Source organism: Camelina sativa, chromosome 3 (assembly GCF_030686135.1).
Source record: "Camelina sativa cultivar CO46 ecotype springtype chromosome 3, ASM3068613v1".
In the NCBI taxonomy this organism is placed as follows: Eukaryota; Viridiplantae; Streptophyta; class Magnoliopsida; order Brassicales; family Brassicaceae; genus Camelina; species Camelina sativa.
The window spans coordinates 25,142,523-25,166,778 of record NC_141882.1 but is presented as its reverse complement, the minus strand read 5'-3'; the positions used below and the strand labels follow the sequence as shown (position 1 = coordinate 25,166,778).

Here is a 24,256-nt window from a genome sequence, read left to right as displayed (position 1 = left end):
TTATAGTTTCATGAAAAATAACTATATCGATTACATTTATATTTATTTGTTAGACTAATATAGCTTAGTTATTTAGTTTTTGTTTACACTGATTTACATATATTACCAATACTTTTCATATTTTAATCTTTTATATATATGACAGAATCAGAACCAAAAATATGTTGTATTTCTTCTGCATCTCAAGAAATTGTTTGCAGCTTTATTTTTCTATTTTGTAATCAAATTTTGATTTTTTTTTTTCAAATAAATATTTCTTACTTAGTATATAACATTTTATAAAAGGAAATTGGTTCCATGTGTTAAATTTTCCCAATTTTCGTGTGTGAAAGTCAAATAAAAGGAAAATGTTCAAATGAAAAAAATTTCTTTCTTTAAACTTGGTTAGATTTTTTTAATTATGAAAATAACCCCAATTATTTTTATTGTCTTTATTTAGTCTTTTCTCATCTCCTCGTAATTAACTACATATCAAGAATATATACATGCATGTTATCACCTCTTTTTCTCTTACATATGAATAATCCAGAAGTAAAAAAGAAAAAGTTCTCTCTTCTTCACAAAATTATCATTTCCTGCTCTAACTTTGCATCAATCCATGGAGAATAATCCATTACCATCATCTGATGCACAAAACCAAAGTGTTATTGTTGATGAAGACAATACTCAAGACCGAATTAGCGACCTCCCAACCGATCTTTTGTTTGATATCTTAAGAAGGCTTACCATAGAAGAAGCTATCAGAACAGTTGTGTTATCAAAAAGGTGGAGGGATATGTGGGATGAACCTTGAGGACAATTGTTCTATATCAAATCTTCTCTTTTATCTGTTGTTGTTTTGTTTTTATTAATTTGGACTTTGTTCCCTTTTAATATATTGCATCTTAATAATAAGAGCTATATTTCAATTACAAAAACAAAAGGATACACTGATTTTTATTCTTTGAAATACGACAGATCACTAGACCTAGAACTACTTTCGTTGTTGTTGTTAGAGCGATGACCAAGATCCATTTTTTATTTCTCAATAGCTTCACGTAAAATTTTGATTAAAGATATGTTTATAGATCTGGGTATAAACGGAAGACCTAGCTTGGTACTTATATTGATAAAACTTAAGAACTCAAGAGTAAGTAATTAGATGTTCCTGTATGTTAAATTGTTATTAGTTGAAGTGCAAAATAAATTTTCAGATTACCCATGAATACATTTTCTACAATTTGTGGTCAAATAAAACATTTTAGACAAAAAAATATAGGTTCATATTTATTAACCTAATAGGCATCTCTGGTGTTGTTGTTGTTGTTTCACTTAATTTATTCGATTTTATTTTAAAATTCGCTCGTAAACTAAAGATAAATGGTAACGGTTTTTGGGCGCGAAAAATAATTAGATTTTATGACATAAACATTTCATATCGAAATATTTTGTGATATATATTTCTTGTCATTTCACTGGGAATAAATAATAGCATTCTAAAATCTATTTCAAAGATATATATCCTTATTCAAGTTTAGTGATTCATAATTTGATATGATGTACAACAACAACAAAAATCTAAGTAAACTTGTAGTAGATGAACGACAAATCCATATATAATTAGAAAATAACTTTAAGATTGGCTGCCCAAATCAGAGGATACGAGTTTACAAAAAAAATTCTGAAACTAAAGTTCTCGAAGAACGAGTTAGACCCTCACATTTGACGCACGGGCAATCCTGGTCAAAGTGAAAAAAGGAATGAAAGATTGGAGCAAAGTGAAGTCGTTAAACAAGATAGAAAAGGCCAGTCATTTGTTGGGGGACTGCACCATTGCGACAAGTTCCGCACAATCTGTTTCGAAACGTTGACAATCAAAACCACCGACAAGAATAGACTTCATTGCCCAAACCAAGGCTTGTAACTCCAAGTGTAGTGGAGAAGGGCTGCGTCAATGACATCGGCAAGAAAAGGCTCCATATATGGTTTCTTATTCATGTGAATTTTAATACATCGACTAATTGTTCAACATCAGATTTAAGGTTTTTTATTTTCTGATAATGTATCGCAATTCAATTATAAGAATTGGTGGATCATGTATCCAATAGATTCCAAAGAAAATATATATATATATATGGATCATAATGAGATAAAGTAAATGAAATGATAGTTTGTGAATTTTCGAAATCAATGTTTGATGCATTATGGATAATGAAATGAAACAGTGAGAATAAAATACAAGTAATTAAATATATATTTTTAGGTTGTTCGGTTCCTCAACTCCAGACCACACCAAAGTATTCCTTCATAAGTTGGGTTGCTATTCTAAATCGCCTAGCCACAAGAGATAGATTGCTCAGGTGGAATATAGGTATGAAAGGAAACTGTGTTTTTTTGTGGAGGAGTGGAGACAAGGGATCACTTGTTTTTCTCATGCTATAATCTGCTCAGGTGGAATATATCTAGTCTGCTCTTACGAGGCATTCTTGGCAACAGATTCACAACTAGATGGGAGTGTCTAGTTCTCTTACTCACAAATTCTTCTACTTCACGACTTCACTCGTACGTGTTTCACTCCACTATCCATATACTGTATATAGTATTTGGAGGGAACGTAAAATTCGACGTCATGGAGAGACATCAATGCCAGCAGCCCCCAAGCTCACATATCAATACTCGATAAGGGTATTCGAAACCGATTAAGTACATTGGCGAGTGCACCCGATTATGTAGGTGGTCTACTGTTTTGGTTTCAAACCCATTAGTCACCAGTCTTAACACTCTTTTTGTAAAACAGTGTTTTTGTAAATATAATTTTAAATACTAATAATTAAAATCTTTGACTAGATAATCTGAGTGCAGTTTTAACTTCAAGGGACTAGGATGCTAAGATAAATTATAGGAAGCTTTTGGAGGATACAACGTTGAACTATTATTATACTTACTAACTGTATTCAATGTAAATTTGCCTGAACAAAGTTCACAAGTTACGGATATAAATTACTTAGTCCTCTGAAAAAAAAACTTATAAAACATATATATAAAGAAAACAAACTACTTGTCAACCAATTTGATATACAAATTATAATTTGATACTCACAAGATAAATTTGATATGAATTTATTCTGTAAACTTATAAAACATATATATAAAGAAAACAAATTGGTTGAAAACTTATTTTTAGAAAAAAATCTTTAGTGTTATCATATTTACATTACATGACACATCCCATTGGGCACGTACTGTATTCGGAAATCTATTCTTTAGTCTTATCACTAATGGAAATTAAATTTAAAGAAAAATAAATTCAATGAAATATGTCATTTAACCAAAAAAAAGAGAAAGAAAAAAAGAAAGTTATTATTGATGGATTTCATACTTAATATTGACAAGATTGATGTAAATAAAAAAAGCATACTTAAAATCACATATATATAGTGAAGTGATTTTAGTCTAATTACAAATGATAGTTCTAGCTAAAACATCAATCATCAGTTCTACTTTTTATGAATATAGGGATTTGGCTAATGAACCGGTATATTGTGGCTCAATGTTAAGATAAAAAAAATGATAGATATATATTTGTTGGCAAAAACATATATATATATAGGTAAATATTAATTCAAAGTAGCAATCATTAATAAAATACTAAATACAAGGTTAAGAGTCTTTTAGCAACAAAAAAAAAGATTCATATTAGTAATCTAGTTATTAGAATAATATTAGTCATAGGGTGTTAGTCTAGTTATTTTTCTTAAGATTATAGTCAATGAGATTCCATCATTGTATTAAATTGTGTAGGATACAAATGTGAAGTTTGAAAATTTTGGTTAGTCTTGAATTCTCCCCATTTTCCAGTTACTTATTTCAATTTTCTTTTTTTAACTAAGATATATATTATTTTGACTAGGACCGAACTGAAATACTAGATTTGAATATTTTTGATAGAAGAAAAAAAAACAAATTGGTCATAATGTTCAAAATTTGACCCCACTATCATATACTCATTGGTCAAACCTATGGTCAGAACTTTTGTATTGAATTGAAGGCTATTTTCATCCGAATATTACAAAAAAATTGTTTATAAATAACTATGTCCCTCCGTTTCAAAATATAAGATGTTTTAACAAAAGCACGCAGATTAAAAAGTGTTTACTTTTTAAAAGTTCAACCAATCAAAAACAATACTGCATATTAAATAATATTAACTTAACTAAAAAGTTGCATAGAAACTTGAAAACATCTTATATTATGAAACAAAAAATCTCTCTAAAACATTCTATATTATGAAACAGTAAATAATGTACCTTTGTTACTTAGTTTATCATCTTTTTGTATCTAAATAAAAATTTGTTTCAATACCAATAAAGTTGTCCTTAAAAACATAAAAGGCAAATAAATCCCCTCTAAATAGGGGGAGTGAGAGAGTGATAGTGAGTAAAAAAAAAAAAAGACACAAAACCAAAACATCATTTCTTCTAGCACTCTTGACCTGCTCTCCAATGGACGAAAGACCCGAGACAGAGCTAATATCAATACCAGCCACACCACGAGTTTCAACACCGGAGATTCTTACTCCCTCGGGACAAAGATCACCTCGTCCGGCCACCAAACCATCGTCGGCGACATGGACACCAACCTCTTTCATATCTCCGAGGTTCTTGAGCCCGATTGGTACACCTATGAAACGAGTTCTTGTCAACATGAAAGGGTATCTTGAAGATGTTGGTCACCTCACTAAGCTTAACCCACAAGACGCTTGGCTCCCAATCACTGAGTCTCGTAATGGAAACGCTCACTACGCTGCGTTTCACAATCTGAACGCTGGTGTTGGTTTCCAAGCCCTTGTTCTTCCCGTCGCGTTTGCGTTTCTTGGCTGGTGCGTTTTGCGTTTTCTTGATTCTCTTTCTTGTTTTTGAGTTTTTTTTCTTCTTGAAGTTTGTGTTTAGTCTTTTCAGATTATTTTTTCTAGTGAACGGCGAGGGTTGGTTCAACTCTCTTTGGTGTTCAGATCCAATTTCAGGGTTCACTTTACATGTTATTGTTTGGGCACAAATCAAATTGTTTTTTTTTTTCTTGTCGGAAATAATATTAGTATATGGACTAATTTACTTTTTAACTTTGAAAACATATCAATATTTTTGCAGTAGATATTTTCTTTCATCTCATGCTTCCATCATTACACATGTGGCTACTCACAGACATACTTTTTTGCTTTAATTTAGATTAAGTCAGTGCCCTCCTTTATCATTGATTTTGTTTCTTGTTAACTTCCGGCAAAATTTACATTTATTATATACTTTTATTCTCCTTTTTTATTTCCTGGTATAAGTAGGTACATATGTACAAAAAAGATAAATATTTATGTGTTACACTATTATTGTTACAAGTTTAAACATTTGAAGCCTATATATAACTTGTTATGGCTTTTAGGTTGAGTATTTCAGCTTAGTGATGGATCAAGTCAGATTGTTATTTAAGATGATGCATATGATTGTTTCTAACTTGAAGAAGTGAATTATTGTTGTCACAGGAGTTGGGGAATACTCTCTTTGACAATAGCCTATTGTTGGCAACTATACACACTGTGGATTCTAGTTCAGTTACACGAAGCTGTCCCCGGGAAGCGCTACAATCGATATGTCGAGCTTGCACAAGCTGCATTTGGTAAAATGATAAAATTGAATTGAACATTTAAGGCGTCTACTATATATGTATATGTCTCTATAAGAAGGAACCAAAATGTGACACTAACTTTGTGTCCTTCTATTACTTAAGTCTTGGATTCTTGATTTAAAACAGGAGAAAGGTTGGGAGTTTGGCTTGCACTGTTTCCCACGGTTTACTTATCAGCAGGAACCGCGACAGCGCTGATTCTGATCGGTGGAGAGACAATGAAACTCTTCTTCCAAATAGTTTGCGGTCCACTTTGCACCTCCAACCCTTTGACAACAGTCGAATGGTATTTGGTGTTTACATCTCTATGCATCGTTCTGTCACAGCTTCCAAACCTCAATTCGATCGCGGGACTCTCCTTGATAGGAGCAGTGACAGCAATAACTTATTCCACAATGGTTTGGGTTCTCTCTGTGAGCCAACCAAGACCAGCCACTATCTCATACGAGCCTCTTTCTATGCCTTCAACTTCTGGTTCGCTCTTCGCGGTTTTGAATGCTCTTGGCATTATAGCTTTTGCCTTTAGAGGTCACAACTTGGTTTTGGAAATTCAGGTAATAATGCAAAATGTTTCTGTTTATAGATTTTTTTATAGGGTTTCTGTTTATAGATAATGCACATATTTGAGTACTTGTGATTCATTCTAAGTTTTGAAAATATTTGTAGTCGACTATGCCATCTACGTTTAAGCATCCAGCTCATGTACCAATGTGGAGAGGAGCCAAGATTTCTTACTTCTTCATTGCTCTGTGTATCTTTCCAATCTCCATTGGAGGCTTTTGGGCTTATGGGAACCTTGTAAGTTCCACTTACTATATATGTATTGTCAATTAAGGAAGTCTAGTCTGATGTTTGGTTCAGTTTTGGTTTGTGAAATCTAGTCTGACCTCAGTTTTGTTTAGCAAAATGTATTAAAGAAGTTATGGTTTATGAAAATTTTCCTTGGTCATTCAGATGCCTTCAGGAGGTATGCTTGCTGCTTTATATGCATTCCATATTCATGACATTCCAAGAGGCTTGTTAGCGACAGCATTTCTACTAGTTGTCTTCAGCTGTCTGAGCAGCTTTCAGATATACTCGATGCCCGCCTTTGACAGTTTTGAGGCTGGCTACACAAGCCGAACCAACAAACCTTGTTCGATATGGGTCAGATCAGGTTTCCGAGTTTTTTTCGGCTTTGTCTCTTTTTTCATCGGTGTTGCTCTCCCTTTCCTGTCTAGTCTCGCGGGTTTGCTCGGTGGACTCACGCTACCTGTCACCTTTGCTTATCCTTGCTTCATGTGGGTATTGATTAAGAAACCAGCGAAATACAGTTTCAATTGGTATTTCCACTGGGGTTTGGGTTGGTTGGGAGTTGCATTCAGCTTGGCATTCTCAATTGGTGGGATCTGGAGTATGGTTACAAATGGACTTAAGCTCAAGTTCTTCAAGCCACCTAACTAAGTAGTAATAGCATATGTTTTGTTTGGTTGGCATGTTTGAAGTTTTAAGAGATTTTGTATTGTATGTGTTTTGTTTAAGAGTGCTTTTATGTATTCTGAAGTTTGATCAATGTAATGTGTATTATATTCAGTAAGCTTTTATTCAGTATATAGAATTTGGATTTTTGAAGTATCACGAGTGGTTGAAGTGGAAACTCTTTGTTTGTGATTAAAGATTTAAATAACTGAAGTGCTGCATATTTTTTTCACAAAATGAGCACCTAGTAAAATTTGGCATGTGTTTTTTATCTTTAACAACAAAATAAGCACGCTTGGGAAAAATAATTATTTCAGGCGATGAACCTATGTATGTGTATCTTATGATTCTTATCTTTGAAAACCTTGTTGCAGAAAGCTTTTCAGTTTTCAACAACCAAGTTTAACTAAAACTCTTTAAAAACAAGAATTGATAAAATATATATATATATATATATATATATATATATATAACAACATTAAAGCTTATTATTAAATTATTTCTATCTTTTGCTGATTTATACTAGTATTAATTTTGATAATTGTTTCTTCTTCTTTAATTCATTTGGTTCATTTGGTAATCAAAGTTTGAAATCATAAAACTATATATGGATCTCATAGAAGACAAAAAATATCAGATGAGCATAATAATAATTGATGTAGGGATAAGACGAGAGAAGTCACAACACACATGCTGAGAGACAATGATGTGAGAAGCTACAAAATTGGGAAACGGCATCATAGTTGTGTAATTATGGAAATTGATAAACAAATGTTGGGTGGTTGCATTTTCAAAAAGGATAACAAAAATGTTGGGTGGTTGGTTATTAATATAGACAACCTTTGGATCAAAAATAAACATTCTTTCGAAGATTGAATCTTCTTGTTTTCTAGCAAATGATTCAAGACTCATGATGACTCTAATTTAATTTGACAATTGGAGGTCAATGATTCCCACTTCCAGTGTTAACACTTTAGATTTTGTAATGATCTTACGATGGCATGCCACCACATCCTTAATATATGTTTTCGAATACAATAAAGACTCAACTACGTTGCGATTACTGTGTTCTATATAGTAATGCATGTGGAAAGAAACTAATGTTTTGGTTTGAATATATATGTCAACAAATACACATACTACTTTGAGAAGTAGTTTTTTTGCAGTTTGAGTTCTTAAATAATAGATTACACTTTTAATTTGAATGGACTATCAAAGTTAATTCTTAATCGATAAATTTTCCTCTTTTTGAAATAAATAAACAAACTATTTTATATAAAAATAATAAAAAAGCTTATAACGATATGAGAAACTACATGCAATGTTTGAACATTACATATTTAATCCACACCTTGCGAAGTATTGATAACTTTTTCTACTACTAGGTTTTGAACCTAGCGCATGGGTATATTTAATATATTTTGATGAAAACTATATATGATTGATGACGGTAGTAAAATATTATCTTATAAAAATTTAAATTAGTATTAAGGAAAAAATTAAATTTCAGATACACAATTTTTGAAATATAAAAATCAGTTGTTTTATAAAATCAAATCTAATAAAAAAAATCATAAATTTAACTCGACATCCAGGCGAGGCGAATTAAACTGATGACCTCACATATCCTAAACCATTTCTTTGACCACCAGAAAAACAAAACAATTTTATCATCATGAATTTAATTCGTTTTCATATTTAATTGATTGCTACCACCTATGTTTTCGTGTTTTTTATTTAATGTTTTCTTATTCTTCATATTCTTTCTTATCATTTCTATTGTCAAATTTTGTGGTAATCGTCATCATTACTTTTACCGTCTGATTCATCGTTATACTCTTTTTCTTCTTCATCCTCGTCAACTTCTTTACTTTCTTCCACTAAAAAAAAACTTTTTTTTAGACTACCACACAACTTAATCCATCAAACTCCAAAAACAAAATCATTTCTTTTCTCATAAAAATAAAAAATAAGATAAAAAATAAAAAATTAATGAAAAAATATCAACTAATCTATAAAATCATACACAAAAATATGTTTTACAGCTCATAAGAAATAAAAAGCCCAAATGTAGATAAATAAGATAATTTATGTTTTACATAAATATTTATAATATTTAAACTTTTAAAAGGTTTCGAAATATAAATTTTGAACCTTTTAAAAAGTTTCAATATTTATAATATTTTAAACTTTTAAATTTTAAAAATTATCATATTTAAAAACTTTTTAAAAGCTAAGAACTTTTAAAAGTTTCAATATTTAAACTTGGACGCCTGATAAATCAAGCTTTCCTGCTCATTCGTTGTTGGAAGCATATTAATCTTATTTATACTGGTTCTGAATCATTGTCTAAAAAGATATTGTGCATAGTTCTTTTATTTCCATAAATTTAAAATTTTCCTTTTTCTAAAAAATTCTGGAAATTTAAAAAATGTTAATAAATTACATGTCAAATCCTGATTGGTTGTTTTAAATAATTCTTAATATAGAAAATTCTAGAGATTTTTAAAAATGTTAATTAGTGAAGTGTCTAATCACAGTTGGAAGTTTAAAATCCTATGTGGACGCCTTTAGGAGCTTAGAGCTCCAACTTTTTATTAGTACATATTAGATTGTATTCCTTTTTTTTTTGTCAAACAGATTGTATTCCATATAAACTCATAGTTAATTTTGGATCAAAGAAAATTAGTGGCTCTTCATAGGACCTTCTATGGGTTGAGATTTCTAAGTCCCTTAGTTCAAGTTCCATCTGGAAAGGATTTAAGCAAAATAAAAAGTCCGTAATGGTAATGTGTGTGTGCGCCTTAACCTCCCAAAATTTTAACCTAAACCAAATCGGCAAGTAAAAAGAATGAGGATATATGAAGTAACCTTAGTGCAGTGGTCAATGGTAAGTACTTAATGCAAAAGGCACCATCGCATCAGGGATCAAGATTTGGCTAATGGGTCGACCTGTTGTGCCCCAATAGTTGACAAAAAAAAAAATGAGGATATCTCAGTTGATTTACGCTTCAATACCAGTAGAGCACCAACCAGATTATTACTGATATGTGGATTAATTTGTACTTCGCATTCACTATTTTAAAAAAAATCAAAACAAACAAAAAAGAAAGATTAAAAATCGACTGGAACAAAATTACTATATAATTTAATGTACAATCAAATGGAGCTGATCACGCAACGTTGATTGATTTTTTTATGTTGGCTAAAGTTAATTTTAGTTGGTAACAAACCTAAGCATTATTTTCTCATCTGTCCTTTGGGTCATAAACTCATAATGTTACTCAGCACAGTTTGTTTTTGGCTTTGACCACAATAGGAGACTAAGTGACAGTATCTATTAGCTATAATCCCTATTCTATTGTAACTAACTGTACACTCGAGTAGAAAAAGTTTGATAAAAAAAGACTAAGAGTTCAGCCCTGATAAGTACACCATAATCTACAGTTACAATAACAAAACTCAAATAGTAAAAATGTGTCTTCATCAAACTTCTCATGTATCAATAATATCTCTAACATCACTAGACTCACATGATTTGATTTACCAAATCTTTGACACTGCAAATGAACAATGTTGTTATTGATAAGTGATAACATCTAATAAAAACAAAACAAAGTTCAACGCAGTTTCCTCATTTCAAAGACGAAATCAACAGATTATCTCTTACTCACTTCTGTAACAGTACACTTCTGTACTTTTTTCCTTTTCGGACTTTTATGCTCTCTACTAGTTTGAGTTTTTGACTATACCGTTTCAAATTTTAACCAACCAAAAAAAGCTTTTTTTTTTTTTTTTATAACTTAAAAGTCCATTCCAATATGTTCGTCAGAGAAACAGAGGATTTACATACCACCACCATTGTTGGACCTCAAAAACTAAAAAAGAAAAAAAAAAACATTTTGCTTCAATTTGTGTTCTTTTGCTCTTCTTTCTAGGACATACAAAAAAAAAAAAAACAAACAGAAAAATCCAAAAGAGAAACAAACAAAGAACAGAACAGAGGAAGAAGACAAGGATTCAGAAACGGTTTCACTTTCACTTAACATGGTTGCTTTGCATTGAGATCTCAAGACCAGGCCATATCAAACTGTCTCCTCCTCCACTTTTACCTTCAACCTCCCCCAACCGCCACGTGTCACTGCCAACGTCCACCACCGGAATCTCTCCTCCTCCTCCGGTGGAACCTCCAAGGTAGCCAAGACTCATCTCCTCAAGCCCGTACCCGGAACCGTACCCGAACTCGTAGTCCGACCCGCCGCTTCCACTTCCTAAACCCAACAGAGAAGCAAATCCTCCATGACCTGAGATTACGTTACTACTACTACTACTACCCTTCGTCTGGCTCGCTTCAGTCGTGGCTGGTTCTTGTGTCGTTGTGGTGATGACGGAAGAGGAAGAAGAAGAGGAGGTTGCGGTGGAGGAGAAAGAGCGGTGGCGTTTCGAGGAGCTACGGCGAGTTCCACCGCCGACGGGGACGTCACGGAGTGTACCACCTTGAGTCCAGTAACGGCGGCAAGATTTGCAGAAGTAACGAGGCTGAGCGAGGTTGTAGTTGTTGTAGTAACAAAACTTGGTGGTGTTGGAATTGCAGCGAGGACAGGGGAGAGGCTCGGCCAGATTTGGCGGTGGGTAAGCCGCCGTTGAAGCATGAACTCTGGTGGGTCGGGTCTGGTTTGGTTCAGACGGCATTATAAGTTGAGGTTTATGAGAAAACGACAGAGAAGTTTTAATTGGGAGAGAAGGAAGAAGAGAGATAGCGAAAGAGAAGGGGATGTTGTGAGAGTGGTGTTGTGGTTTTTATATAGAGAATTAGAGAGGCCTTTGACGTTTCTTCAGTTACTCTTTTGATATATTTAGTATCATTTTTATTTGTTCTTTTTAATTTTGAAAGTTTTAAACTTTTAGTTGATAGATTAATTGAAAAATGGTTGCTAGTGGATTTTGGATACAATTTATAATTTGATTTTTGTTTAGGGTCAATTCCTTCATAACAATACACTTAAATAGTCTGAAATTTTGCACCTACAATATTTAATCAGGATAGAGACAATCTAAAACGGGTTTAGTCGTTTATAAGATTACTAGATAGTCAAAATACTACCATCAACTTAAGAAAAAAAATTCGAAAAGCTCAAACTATATTTAAAATTTTAAGAAAATATTATAATTTAAAAAGAGAGGAATACATATATCAAATATGAGAAAATGCATAAGCATTCATATGAACTTATAATTTCAGAAGAAAAAAAGTTCAAATATAATTTTACCACAAAGAAATCAAATACAGTATGGATTTATCAAATGATAAACATCATCATATAACCTTACATAACCATATCTATGACTAAAAATTGCGCGGCCCAATAGAGAGACCCAATTCGGAACCCATTAAGACTTTTGTTGATCCCATCAGATTTTTCAGATTTTCTCAGCTAAACCAAACCTCTTCTTCTTCAATTTCACAGCTTCACGTCGTGGTGGTCGTCGTCTTTTGCGTCGCCGGACTCGTGTAGCTCCCGATTTTGTGTCACAAAGAGAGACGATGACGCTTTTTCACTTCTTCAACTGTGCGATTCTCACATTCGGTCCTCACGCCGTCTACTACTCCGCCACTCCTTTGTATGAACAAATCCTCTTTTTTTCTCGATCTGTGGTTTCAAATTTTAGTATCTCTTAGTTTATTCATACCTAATCTAAGATTGTATCTAGATCCTCTTGCGCATATGCTTAATCGCTTACTTCTAAACTTCGTGATCTAGAATCTTAAGGTTTAGTATGAGCTTCTGCGGAACTGAGAATTCCCAAATTGAATTTAGGATTAGAGAGTTATAAGTTTTGGTATTGTAGTTTCTAATCGGAAAGTGAATCTGCAGATCTGAATATGACACACTTGGAACCTCCGTGAAGGCTGCTGTTGTTTACCTTGCTACTGCTTTGGTTAAGGTTAGTCAACTGTATACAATCTTTGTGCAAATCTTTCCTTTGTTTGATTTGTATCTGCAACTGCAACTTAATTCTCAGCTCATTGGGTTGTTTTTTCGTGGCAGCTTGTTTGTTTGGCAACTTTTCTGCAAGTATCTGAGTCTGAAGTATTTGACCCATACCAGGTATTTTTACTTGTAGCTAAGCTAAGATCACTGTAGCACTCACACTTGTTTTAATGAGTCTGTTGTTTATTTCTCTGTTGAAAGATTGCTACTCTTAAGTAAAATGATATGCAAATAATACAATGTTAACCAGACTTATCTTTTCTTATTATATAGATGCACATTGTTGAATTTCTTTTTGCTATCAACTTCTACTGTAACTGCTTAGCTTGTTTTGTTATGTTACAATCTAGATGACTAAGCACGGGTTTAATCTCCCTTGTATTAGGAAGCATTGAAAGCAATGATTGGCTTCATTGATGTTGCTGGTCTATATTATGCTCTGGCCCAATTGACACACAGGAACATCTCCCAAAACCATAAGTTTCAGGCTGTTGGACTTGGTAAGTGGATCTCTGCTGCTACACTAATATTGTTAGCTTCGGATGTAACATTCTATATACATGTTAAAACTCGATGATTTGATGGTGGTCTGGTATATAGAAAATAAACTATTCTTTTATGATTACTGAAGGAGAAATTTCCATGTCAAAATTCCATTGGAGCATTCAACCATTTCTAGACTTCTCTCAATGAGTTTCTGCATCACATAATGTTTATCAGTGATCATCATGACTAATTTCTATTGGACCTTTCAAGTTTAAACCATTTTTAGATTTCCCCTAATGATCTGTCACATCATCAGGATGGGCATTCGCGGATTCTGTTTTGCACAGGTTGGCACCTCTTTGGGTTGGCGCTCGAGGACTGGAGTTCACTTGGGATTATGTATTGCAAGGGCTTGAAGCCAATGCGAATCTGGTATATACAATTTTTAACTTATAGAATGATCCATCTGTAATTGTTTCTTACTTCTATCAAACTCTTGTGTCAAATTCAGGTGTTCACAATATCTTTAGCTGCGCTAGGTTCGTTGATGTGGCTACGCAAGAACAAGCCGAAGAGTCTGATCCCCATCATATACACATGTGCAGTGATCATCGCAACCATGCCTTCGATCACAAGCTATCTAAAGAGAGTCATGGGATGGCATTTCCCGAAAATTGTTGGGTTTGAGCTGGTGACTTCTTTGGTAATGGCTTTCATCAGTTGTCAACTCTTCATCCTCTGTCAGCGACCGTCTTTGTGATTCCACTTCCCTGCAAGACACACTTCAACTGCTCTTAGGCAGAGCTTTTTGTTAACGGGAAACTCTTGCGGACATACTTGCCTTGTTTTTCTCGCAGGACTCAGTTTCATGAAACTTTGACCTTTATTTGTAGAAGAATATTGAACCATCTTATCCTTAAATTATTGATCTGGGCAGTTTCATTCGTTCAAGAATGGACTTAAAATCACAATACTAATGCTTATCCTGAAAATTATTGATGTATGAACAAAAATTAGTCTTGCAAATCTGTTGCTAAACTGTGGCATAAAGCATAGAATAAGTTACGTTGCGCTGTGCTCCTTGTTTATAGGAGACGGTAGCCAATTAATCTTCAACAAGAATCCTTATATGTTCTTAGTTAGAATAACCTATTTTTCAAACGTATCTTTAGTGTGAATCCAAAGATGTCTCTCTTGGAATTCAAATGTAACGCAACAATAGACTTTTTAATTCGTCTGGTTGACTTTGTACTACGAGTGTTGTGTGTATAAAATCGATTTCCTTCTTCTTCTCTATGTACATAAACACAACCCTTCTCACTAATGGCTTCAATAGGGTTATTAGAAGCATTCATATATTTACTTCGCTTTCTCATTATCTTCTATCACTTCCTCGTCAATAAACCTAATTTAAGTTACGTACTCATCAAGAAAACCCTTGGAAGGTACCCTTGGAACTGGCCGGTACTTGGTATGCTTCCCGGTGGGCTCTTGAGGCTCCAATGCATCTATGACTGCAGCGTAGAGATTCTCGAGAACTCCAACTTGAATTTTCAATTCAAGGGACCATGGTTCGTTGGAATGGATTTATTAGTCACGGTTGATCCAGCTAATGTTCATCATATAATGAGCTCAAACTTCTAAAACTACGTCAAAGGTCCTATATTCCACGAAATCTTTGAAGCTTTTGGAGATGGGATCATTAATTCGGACTCGGAGCTATGGAGGAATTGGAGGAACGCAGCTCAGACTATATTCAATCATCAAAGGTACCAAAACTTCTCAGCAAGTACCACGAAAACCAAACTCAAGGACGGGATTTTTACCTCTTTTCAATCACTTTACAGATGAAGAGATGGTTGTGGACTTGCAAGATGTGTTCCAGAGATTCATGTTCGATATCACCTTCAATTTTAAAACCGGTTCCGATCCTAGAAGTCTCTCCATTGAAATGACAGAGGCTGAGTTTTCCAAAGCTCTTGATGACGTGGGAGATGCGATTGTGCATAGGCATATCACACCAAGGTTCGTGTAGAAGCTACAAAAATGGATTGGAATCGGAACAGATAAGACGTTATTGAAAGCTCATGCCACTCTTGATCGTGTTTGTGACAAATTTATAGCAGCGAAGAGAGAAGAGCTAAGATCACAAGGGGTTACTCACAACACCAATGGAGAAAGTGAGGATCTTTTGACATCTCACATAATGCTTGATGCAACCAAGTACGAGCTTTTGAACCCTGGTGATGATAAGTTCCTCAGAGACTTCACAGTAGGTTTCGTGGCTGCTGGGAGAGACTCCACGGCCTCTGCACTCACTTGGTTCTTCTGGAATATGTCTGAAAACCCTAACGTGTTAACCAAGATTCTCCAAGAGATCAACACAAATCTACCAAGAACTCGAAATGACCAAGACATGTCATCGTACTTGAACAAGTTGGTGTACTTACAGTGCGCATTGAGTGAATCAATGAGGCTCTACCCACCAATTCCATTCGAACGCAAGTCTCCAATCAAAGAAGATGTACTTCCAAGTGGACACAAAGTTTAAGAAAATATCAATATTATGATCTTTATCGCGATGGGGAGAATGAAAACCGTATGGGGCGAAGTTGCAATGGAGTTCAAGCAAGAGAGATGAATTTCGGAGACAGGAGGGTTGATACATGAGCCTTCTTACAAGTTCTTATAGTTCAATGCCGGCCCAAGAACATGTCTCGGTAAGAATTTGGCCATGACTTTGATGAAGACAGTGATCGTCAAAATATTACAAAACTATGAGATTAAGGTCGTTAGTGGACAAAAGATTGAGCCAAAACTTGGTCTCATTCTTCACATGAAGTAAGGGCTTAAAGTCACAATTACTAAGAAATGTTCCAGCTTGGAGTAAAATAGTCAAGCTGGTTTTTATTTATTTATTTTAATCACATAGAAATATAGAATGATCTAAGACAAATGGTAATTGATGATTTGTGATTTCTGGAATGTATTTTTCATTTTTCAACCTTAAATTTCAGCTTGAAGCTGATTTATTTACCGATTGGTCTAACTTGTATTATATTAGCCCCTTTCGCATTACCGTAATTTAAGAAATACTAAAATTTTAGAAAATGATATATTGTATTCGTAATTAAATTGCTACACAAGTTATCAAAGACTTGTCATTCTAATGCTGATCCGGACAAATTCATATCATTTATATTTAACAATATTTCAGCTCTAGCTCATAGTTGTAATTAATCGCTGTACTTTCGGTATCTGTAATCATCATCTTGGTTTTGGTTGCTATATTTAATGGGTTTGGTTATTGCTTGGGTATGTTGTTAAACTTGAAATTTTTTGAAATTTAAGCTAGAGTTTATAGTTTTTATTTTGATCATTTGGATATTAGTCACGACTCATCGCAGTAGAATCTGTTGGTCTTGTTTATTCTTGTTGTGGAAAATTTAAGGCTGTGAAATAATGTTTGAAACCGAGCCTTGTCTTTCTAACCAGCTTAATTATAGAGAGAAAACTTTAGGAACAAAGTTTGAAGTATACTACATTTAATTATATAATTGAAGAGTTACAAAATATTGTAAATTTAATTGAAGATTATTATAAATTCCTATGTAAGGATTCTGTTAAGATTTCTGACTTTGTAGCGTATGTCTTCCGTTTTTATTACTAGTAATCTTGTATTTCTCTTGCATATAAATCTTTTTTTTGCAATGTATCCTCTTTTACTCTTTTTCTTGACTGTTTTCTTTTGGTTGCACACTCAACAGGCTGATTAGGTTGTCCGACAAACTTATATCCAACAGACTTCTTCCAATGATATAGCCGATTTGCATAGATTTTCAGTCGATTTGTTTGTAAGTAGTGTATTTCTGACCGGCTTGTTGGTGTGTTATATATATAGGTCTTATAAGGGACTTGTAAGTGTGTCTTGGCATATGTAGTTGCATTTTTCTAAGCTTTTTTTTAACCAACAATTTGATTGAGACATCAGCTTCACTCTTTATTGATCGACTAATCGTTGACGTAGTCGGTTTATGAACTCGCCTTAAATCTTTGATTGCTTCACTTTCACCTTACGTATTTAAATTCATGATGAGAAAGTTGGAGTTAATCACCAAAGGGTACTGGCTCGTGGTGAAATTGAACCAGAATATATAGCGATATTAAAAGCTTAATAATTTTATAAAATCCTCAGTTAATCAAAAGCTTAACCATCTCCACGCAGTTCCTTGAAGTTTATATAATAATCCGTACATCATTTTGCGAAAGTGTTGAAATTTCTCACATTTCTCCAAACACATTAAGTTCCCAAACAAACTGTGCTTAGCCACGTAAAAATTGCGTTACTTCATAAGTCATTTTACCTAATTAATTTGTGTATCTCCTAAAACTGTAAATATAAATAAACTATACATATATGATATATCTCGAAAAATATGATATCTCAATATATTAAAACTCATAACAAAGTTAGAAGTGGAGCTGTATATTAATATATCAATTCTGTAGGAGATGAGGCTAAATTACATACATGATACATACATACAAATAACACTCAAAAGCATAGTAAAATTCTATCACAATGGACGATCATTTAATTTCAACTCTCTTTACCAACTATATTTGATCCGATTCTGTTTCTTTAACCAAACCATCAGTCCATCACCTATTCCAGTGGTCCGGTTTAACCAGAGGTAGCTTTGGCTACTATACGACATTTATTTAGAGTTTTACATTGTGTGACGAGAAGAGTGTGCACGATCAAAATGATAATGAACATAGTTACATCGGCACTAACAAAAGTACGGTCTTTAACTCTGAGGTGATTAAATAAGAAGTGGTCGTTGAGAAGAGGATACACAAACATGTTTATGTGGATCCTACACATTTATTGAGCTAAAACATAGACACATTTATAGCTCTTTTGTAGATCGTACCTTCGTTTCCATTTTTGCACAAAGGAATCACAATAAAGCAAAAGAAACATTGCCAAGAAAACGTACCATTATCGTAAAGAAAAAATAAAATTTATTTATTTATAACCAAAAAATAATAATTGACGGTCACAATGCGATGATAACCACCACCCATCACTTTCATGTAACTGTAATATTGATACGTCGATTTTCCGAATTTCTCGTCAGTTTCTACCTTTAAACTATAAATTTTAAAGTGACATTTGTCGCATTTTCGAATTCTCTATGATAGTTAACGTATAGTGAAACTTTTGGCGTATTAATATTAAAAGTCTTATATAATGAATGATCCGACCAAGCTTATGGGATCATATATATACCGATATACGTTATAAGTTACTACACGTAATTATTTGCAGCTAACTAGTTCTAGAAGAGTACCATTTTCTCTTATTAGTGTTGAAACATTGATCAGTCGGATTATTAAAGTTTTTTCATCTTTGGGGTTAAGTACATTTAGCTAGTATTTACACTTTTTTTTTTCTAGAGTATTTTTTGTTCATGAAATAATAAAATCTCCAACACTATACTTCCTTATATCTTTTGATTAATCGTCTCAACTAGTGCATAACAATTTCTTTATAATATTATTGATATTCAAACAATAACCCTAGCTTTATAATATATGTATAACTAGATTATAACCCGTGGTACACCGCGGAGTAAATTATTTTTTTTGTTAATGTACTATTTTGATACTAATTTTGTTAATATATTATTTTGTTAATTTTAGTGATTTAATATATAAATCGTGGTATACCACACAATAATTTTTCTTTACTACAATCTTACTTAAATCAGTTTGATTCGACATATTTTATATTGGTGTTGTTAAAATATTAAAATGATGATTTAACCCGTATTGAAATATCATATTACTGATAGTTTATTTTTTAGTATTATAATTCAATCTTGTAATGTCATATAACCTGTCATGTAATATAACTCGTTTGTGTAATTTTGAAAATTAATATTGTATGTTTAAATATTTATAATTTTAAACTTTTTATTAAGTTTAGATTTATTAGTTATAAATTATAAATTTCTTAAAATTTTATAATTTAAGATATACAGTAAATTTACTATATATATATGTTGAACACAAATTTTTTATATTAATATGTTTGTTTTTAAAAATTCAAATCACAATATATGTAGGAAAAATAATTCACTACATTTAAATTTTAAAATCAAAAAGAGATGATAGGAGAATAATTTTTTTTTTTTGGAATAAATCTTCTAAATATCTTTATTAATTATAAAACATTATATATATAGATATTTAAAATATTTTAATTGTGTTTGGTTATAAAGGTAGTAGAGAAAATTAACTAAATTTGTTTGGATATAAATATAAACATTAAATAACATTCAATGTAAAAACTTTCCAAAAAAATTTTTTAAGCAAAAATACTAGTATAGAAAGATAAAGATATTAAGTTACTATTAAAAGATATCATATTCAACCTACTCTACGAACCTCATAATAATTCATCATTTGACTTGGTTTTTTTGTTGTTATTTACCTACACACAACCCCAAATCTCTTATAAACCGAATAAAATCCTACATTTAATGACGTGGCACCCTCCAAACTTTGACCGATTTGTCAAGACTCCCACTATACACAACCAACCTCCCATCTCCTCCCTCTTCTTCTTCACCTCCCGATGGCTCCACCACCGCCAAACACTTAACCGGTCCGGTATGACCGATTAACACAGAGACACACGTGTGAACCTTCCCTTCCCTCTTCCACACACATATCTTCTTATCCGCCGCACCACTAAACAACATTTTCCCGGCGGCGGCGAGACAGAGCACGGCCAGTCTATGTTTCTTGAAAACACCACAATGTTTCAAGATTTTCTTCTCTCCCATCTCCCAATAGTTCACAGCTCCCTCGCTTGAACCGCTGTAAACCGCCACGTGGCTTACAACCAAAGCCGTAACCGCTGATTCTTGCTTTAACAAAGTCTGGACGAGAGAGTGAGCCGTACGCGTCCCTCTGATCTCACGTTTCCAGACCTTTACCGTTCCATCGGCTGAGCCGGTTAACACAAGGCTCTCCGCGGCTGCAACCGTGTTCACTGCATCGTCGTGAGCTTTGATGGACTCGATGCATTTCAAGTCATGGATACGCCAAACCTTTACGGTCCGATCCCATGACGCCGAGTACAAGAGTCCTTGATCTTCCACTAAGCTCAAACACGAAACGGCGTCAGAATGCTTGATCCATAGCGCCGTGCGACGACGTCTCACCTCCACGTAGTTGCTCGGCTTCACTGAACTCTTCAAAACGTCTTTCAAAGCCGGCAAGCTCCCGGCGCGTGTGTACACTCGCGGGTTCTTGGAAGAGGTTTTCCAAACCCGGATCTTACCGTCTTGATGACCCGTGAACACCTTCTCCTCCCGACTAATCACTATCGCTTTAACCAGTCCGCTGTTCGATTTAAACCCACTAAACTCGTTTAAGTTTTTCCAAACCCTAATGTGATTATTATCCGATCCTGTGTACAAAATATCATTAGTTGCGGCTAACGAGTAAATGTGGCCTTCTTCTCGTACAATCTCTCCGACTAGGCTGTCTCCATCCGAGTATCCGCGAGTCTGGTCTGATCGTGGCATTTATGGTCGTAAAATCTAGATCGTCTGATTAGTTTCTTTAGAGTTTTAGAAAGCTAAACACTCCGGACATAGAGGAAAGAGTTTGAGGGCAGTTGGTTGCATTATAAGAAGGTAGCAAAGCAATGGGAGTATGACACGTTTAATGTTGTAATTTCGTTTTGTTTTGTCCACTTTTTATACTAAAATAATCTTCATAAGTGAACCTTGTGAATGTTGTCCGTATATTGCTAAATATAGCCATATAGGGAATGAATCATGAGTGTATGTGTATATATGATAACATTGTTTTATATTTTTCGTCATAATTTTTAAAGTAAGTGGGGGGACCGCTAATAATAAGATGGCACGTATAATATATGATACGACTTTGTCTTCAGAATTTCACTTTTTGTAAGGAAACTTTAAACTGTTTAGAAGTTATCATTGGTCGATTAAGTAAAAGAAACAATTTTGCTAAGCAAGAAGTGCTATTTGAGGATGGGCATGATAAGGCTAGGGGGTTATCGCACATAGTAAGGCATCCTCTTCTTTGGGATAGTGTATGCATAATTAATTAACGACAACCTAGCGCGTAAATATGAGATTTGCAAATTATTACTTATGCTTATATATATATATGACATAGATTAGAACAATTAGTGTACATATACAATCCTAAGTCAAAAATATAAATTAACGACAACCTAGCGCGTACATATTCGTATATATACACTTAAATTATGTGCACATAAAAGATAATAACAGACAAGACAACTTTTAGGAACACAACAAAAAGTTACATAATTTAGAGCATCATTAGTCATCGATACTCTTAAAGATACTCATAATTAAAAATAGAATAATAATCAAAAAGCAAACAAAAAGGTGAGAAGCGATTCTCTAGGAAGCATTTTAAGAATCGTTCCTCTTACATAAGCCAATGTATGATTGGTCAATTTTCTTTTTACACATTTATGATTTAAATATATAATAATATTTAATTAAAATAATTAAAATATATTATTTTGAGTAACGATGAGCGTTACTGCCAGTATTGATGGTCTTAAGTGTACATATACAACCCTAAGTCAAAAATATAAATCGCAACATGAGACAGAAGTTGGCCAAAAAGTTATCCAAATTACTACCGTATAGTATGCTTAATTAATAATAATTCACCTTTACAGGGACATAACTAAAGACTCATATTTACGTATCACGTTTTACGAATTTTCCGATTGAAACGATCGATTTCTATTGACATAGTATACGAAATAAATTATACAAAACATGTGTAAATTTAATGTCAAATATTTTTGACTTAGGATTTAATGTGTCAAAACATGTGTAAACATGTGCAGAATACGAATTTAAATGAAAGTTGTCTTGTCTGTTATTATCTTTTATGTGCGCAGTTGTGTTTACATGTTTTACCCCAATATGCATGTACACATGTCGATTCCATGCCTTTTGGGGTTTGGCTTTGTGATTTTACAAACAACCTATTTATTATTTCTTTAGCATGTGTAAATATATAACATTTCATTTGTCTATAATAATTTATAAAATTTTCCTAAAAATAATCCGAATAACGGTGAAAAACCTTTTCTACAAATATCTAACACTTCACTATTTGTAATAATTATAGATCACTAAAAAGTTTGATCCAAAACGACTAATTTTTTTTGTTGTTGTTGTCATTGGACATACTAAAAAGATCATTGTTCATCTTCTAATTTCAAAATTCTAGCCCGTGGCAATAATCAATTTGCGGTGCTAACCCATGTCCAAAAACTTTCATTCTGCAATACCTCTTTTTCCGTAGGTTTATGATTCTGTTCTGGTATACTTTGCTCTAAATAGTCGTCTACGACCATTTCACGTACATTCTAGTTCCTTATCAACCAAGGCTCTACCAAGGTTCAATTGTGTATCTCTACGCAATAAAATTGGCCTTAATTTTAGCCAGCCATCTTAAAATGATACGTGATATGACTACCTTAATTAAGTAATGTAGTTATGCCATACCTCTATCTCTGAATTACTCAATATATAATAACAATATAGATACATTTATTTTATGGCTCTTTTACTCATGTATATAAACTCTTACCATTCATCTCATATTCTCATATGATACAAGTTAGTTCCATACATAAATATATACTCCATTTTTCATCAACTTTTACACGTTTCGAGTGATACCACAATCTAGAGCACGTAGGTTACCGTTCCCGGATGCTAAATAATTATTTGCTAAAGAAACAAACAATGATAATAGTCGTTATATTGGAATCATGTGTCAATGTGGAGGAACCAAAACTGTATTGGCCCAACCACTATGTTTTCTACCCAAATATGGACATCTTCAGAGGCATTTGGACCGTGCACACATGCTCCTTTTATACCCATTGCTTTGCTTTTAAAACCTTTCAACCGTTCTTTTGGTTTTGCGAACCAAGGGAGTTTTTCTTAAGCAATCTACTTTAATAATGTGACCATTAATCGAAACGAGTTTCATTTATTAGCTTTCCGACATAATTTTTAGAGTGTGATTGGTTACGATATTTTTTTGCGTGTTGTTAGGAAAGAATTAATAACAGAAAACAGTGGTGGCACAAAAGAAAACAGAAAAACAATGAAAACACAAAAAAGTTGGTATGCTTACCCCTCCCGAAGTAAACAAGACAGCAAAGTAGCAAACAGATTTGTAATTGTGTTTTTTTTTTTTTTTTTTTTTCAAATTACTTGTCATTTGAGGTTTTTTAGCACGAATTACAAAAATTATAATTTCTTTTATTTTACTTTTTTTTTTCAGTTTTGTAAATTTTTATTGGTCAAGAGATTGAAACAGTTGAAATAAATTGGTTTTGTTTAATACCAAATATCTACATTGAAAATTTAAAATAACAACTACTATGCAACAAAGTTAAATTTTAATACAACAAAAAAATAATGTTTACTAAAAAAGGGTATTTCTGAAAAATGATATTTGAAAGATGATATTTCTAATAAATTCTCATATATATTTCTGTTTATAATTTGCTGTAATGGCGATGCTTAGACTATATTGTTGGGTGC

At 33.1% G+C, this 24,256-nt stretch overlaps 3 protein-coding genes and 2 pseudogenes across 5 annotated transcripts; 3 read left to right on the top strand and 2 right to left on the bottom strand.

Moving 5' to 3' along the window:
- The first annotated feature begins 4,290 nt into the window (after positions 1 to 4,290).
- On the top strand, positions 4,291 to 7,269 carry LOC104777694 (lysine histidine transporter-like 8). The gene is made up of 5 exons (XM_010501989.3): positions 4,291 to 4,858; positions 5,513 to 5,646; positions 5,782 to 6,209; positions 6,322 to 6,453; positions 6,610 to 7,269. Exons 1-5 carry the CDS (start codon positions 4,482 to 4,484, stop codon positions 7,096 to 7,098), a joined length of 1,560 nt encoding a protein of 519 aa, XP_010500291.1. The 5' UTR covers positions 4,291 to 4,481; the 3' UTR covers positions 7,099 to 7,269.
- Positions 7,270 to 11,013: 3,744 nt separating this feature from the next.
- On the bottom strand, positions 11,014 to 12,061 carry LOC104777693 (dof zinc finger protein DOF1.6 pseudogene; annotated as a pseudogene). The gene has a single exon (XR_015594410.1). The product of XR_015594410.1 is annotated as a dof zinc finger protein DOF1.6 pseudogene (transcript).
- Positions 12,062 to 12,458: 397 nt separating this feature from the next.
- Positions 12,459 to 14,543, top strand: LOC104777692 (uncharacterized). The gene is made up of 6 exons (XM_010501987.3): positions 12,459 to 12,735; positions 12,990 to 13,059; positions 13,164 to 13,223; positions 13,492 to 13,606; positions 13,909 to 14,024; positions 14,104 to 14,543. The coding sequence occupies exons 1-6, from the start codon at positions 12,659 to 12,661 to the stop codon at positions 14,350 to 14,352; spliced, it is 687 nt and encodes a 228-aa protein (XP_010500289.1). The 5' UTR covers positions 12,459 to 12,658; the 3' UTR covers positions 14,353 to 14,543.
- A 337-nt stretch (positions 14,544 to 14,880) lies between these two features.
- LOC104779185 (alkane hydroxylase MAH1) lies at positions 14,881 to 16,482 on the top strand. The gene is given in 2 exon segments (XM_010503562.3): positions 14,881 to 15,413; positions 15,415 to 16,482. Coding segments are annotated over 2 exon segments (1,566 nt in total). The 5' UTR covers positions 14,881 to 14,915.
- A 3,436-nt stretch (positions 16,483 to 19,918) lies between these two features.
- LOC104777690 (protein JINGUBANG pseudogene) lies at positions 19,919 to 21,495 on the bottom strand (annotated as a pseudogene). Its single transcript, XR_015594409.1, has one exon. The product of XR_015594409.1 is annotated as a protein JINGUBANG pseudogene (transcript).
- Between the last annotated feature and the right edge of the window lie 2,761 nt (positions 21,496 to 24,256).

Excerpts from the sequence above, each read along its gene's own strand:
- LOC104777694 (XM_010501989.3), top strand. The coding sequence starts at position 4,482 with ATGGACGAAAGACCCGAGACAGAGCTAATATCAATACCAGCCACACCA. Across the intron at positions 5,647-5,781 it reads GCTTGCACAAGCTGCATTTG|GAGAAAGGTTGGGAGTTTGG; the intron begins GTAAAATGATAA and ends GATTTAAAACAG. Across the intron at positions 6,210-6,321 it reads ACTTGGTTTTGGAAATTCAG|TCGACTATGCCATCTACGTT; the intron begins GTAATAATGCAA and ends AAATATTTGTAG.
- LOC104777692 (XM_010501987.3), top strand. The coding sequence starts at position 12,659 with ATGACGCTTTTTCACTTCTTCAACTGTGCGATTCTCACATTCGGTCCT. Across the intron at positions 13,060-13,163 it reads TTGCTACTGCTTTGGTTAAG|CTTGTTTGTTTGGCAACTTT; the intron begins GTTAGTCAACTG and ends TTTTCGTGGCAG. Across the intron at positions 13,224-13,491 it reads AAGTATTTGACCCATACCAG|GAAGCATTGAAAGCAATGAT; the intron begins GTATTTTTACTT and ends CCCTTGTATTAG.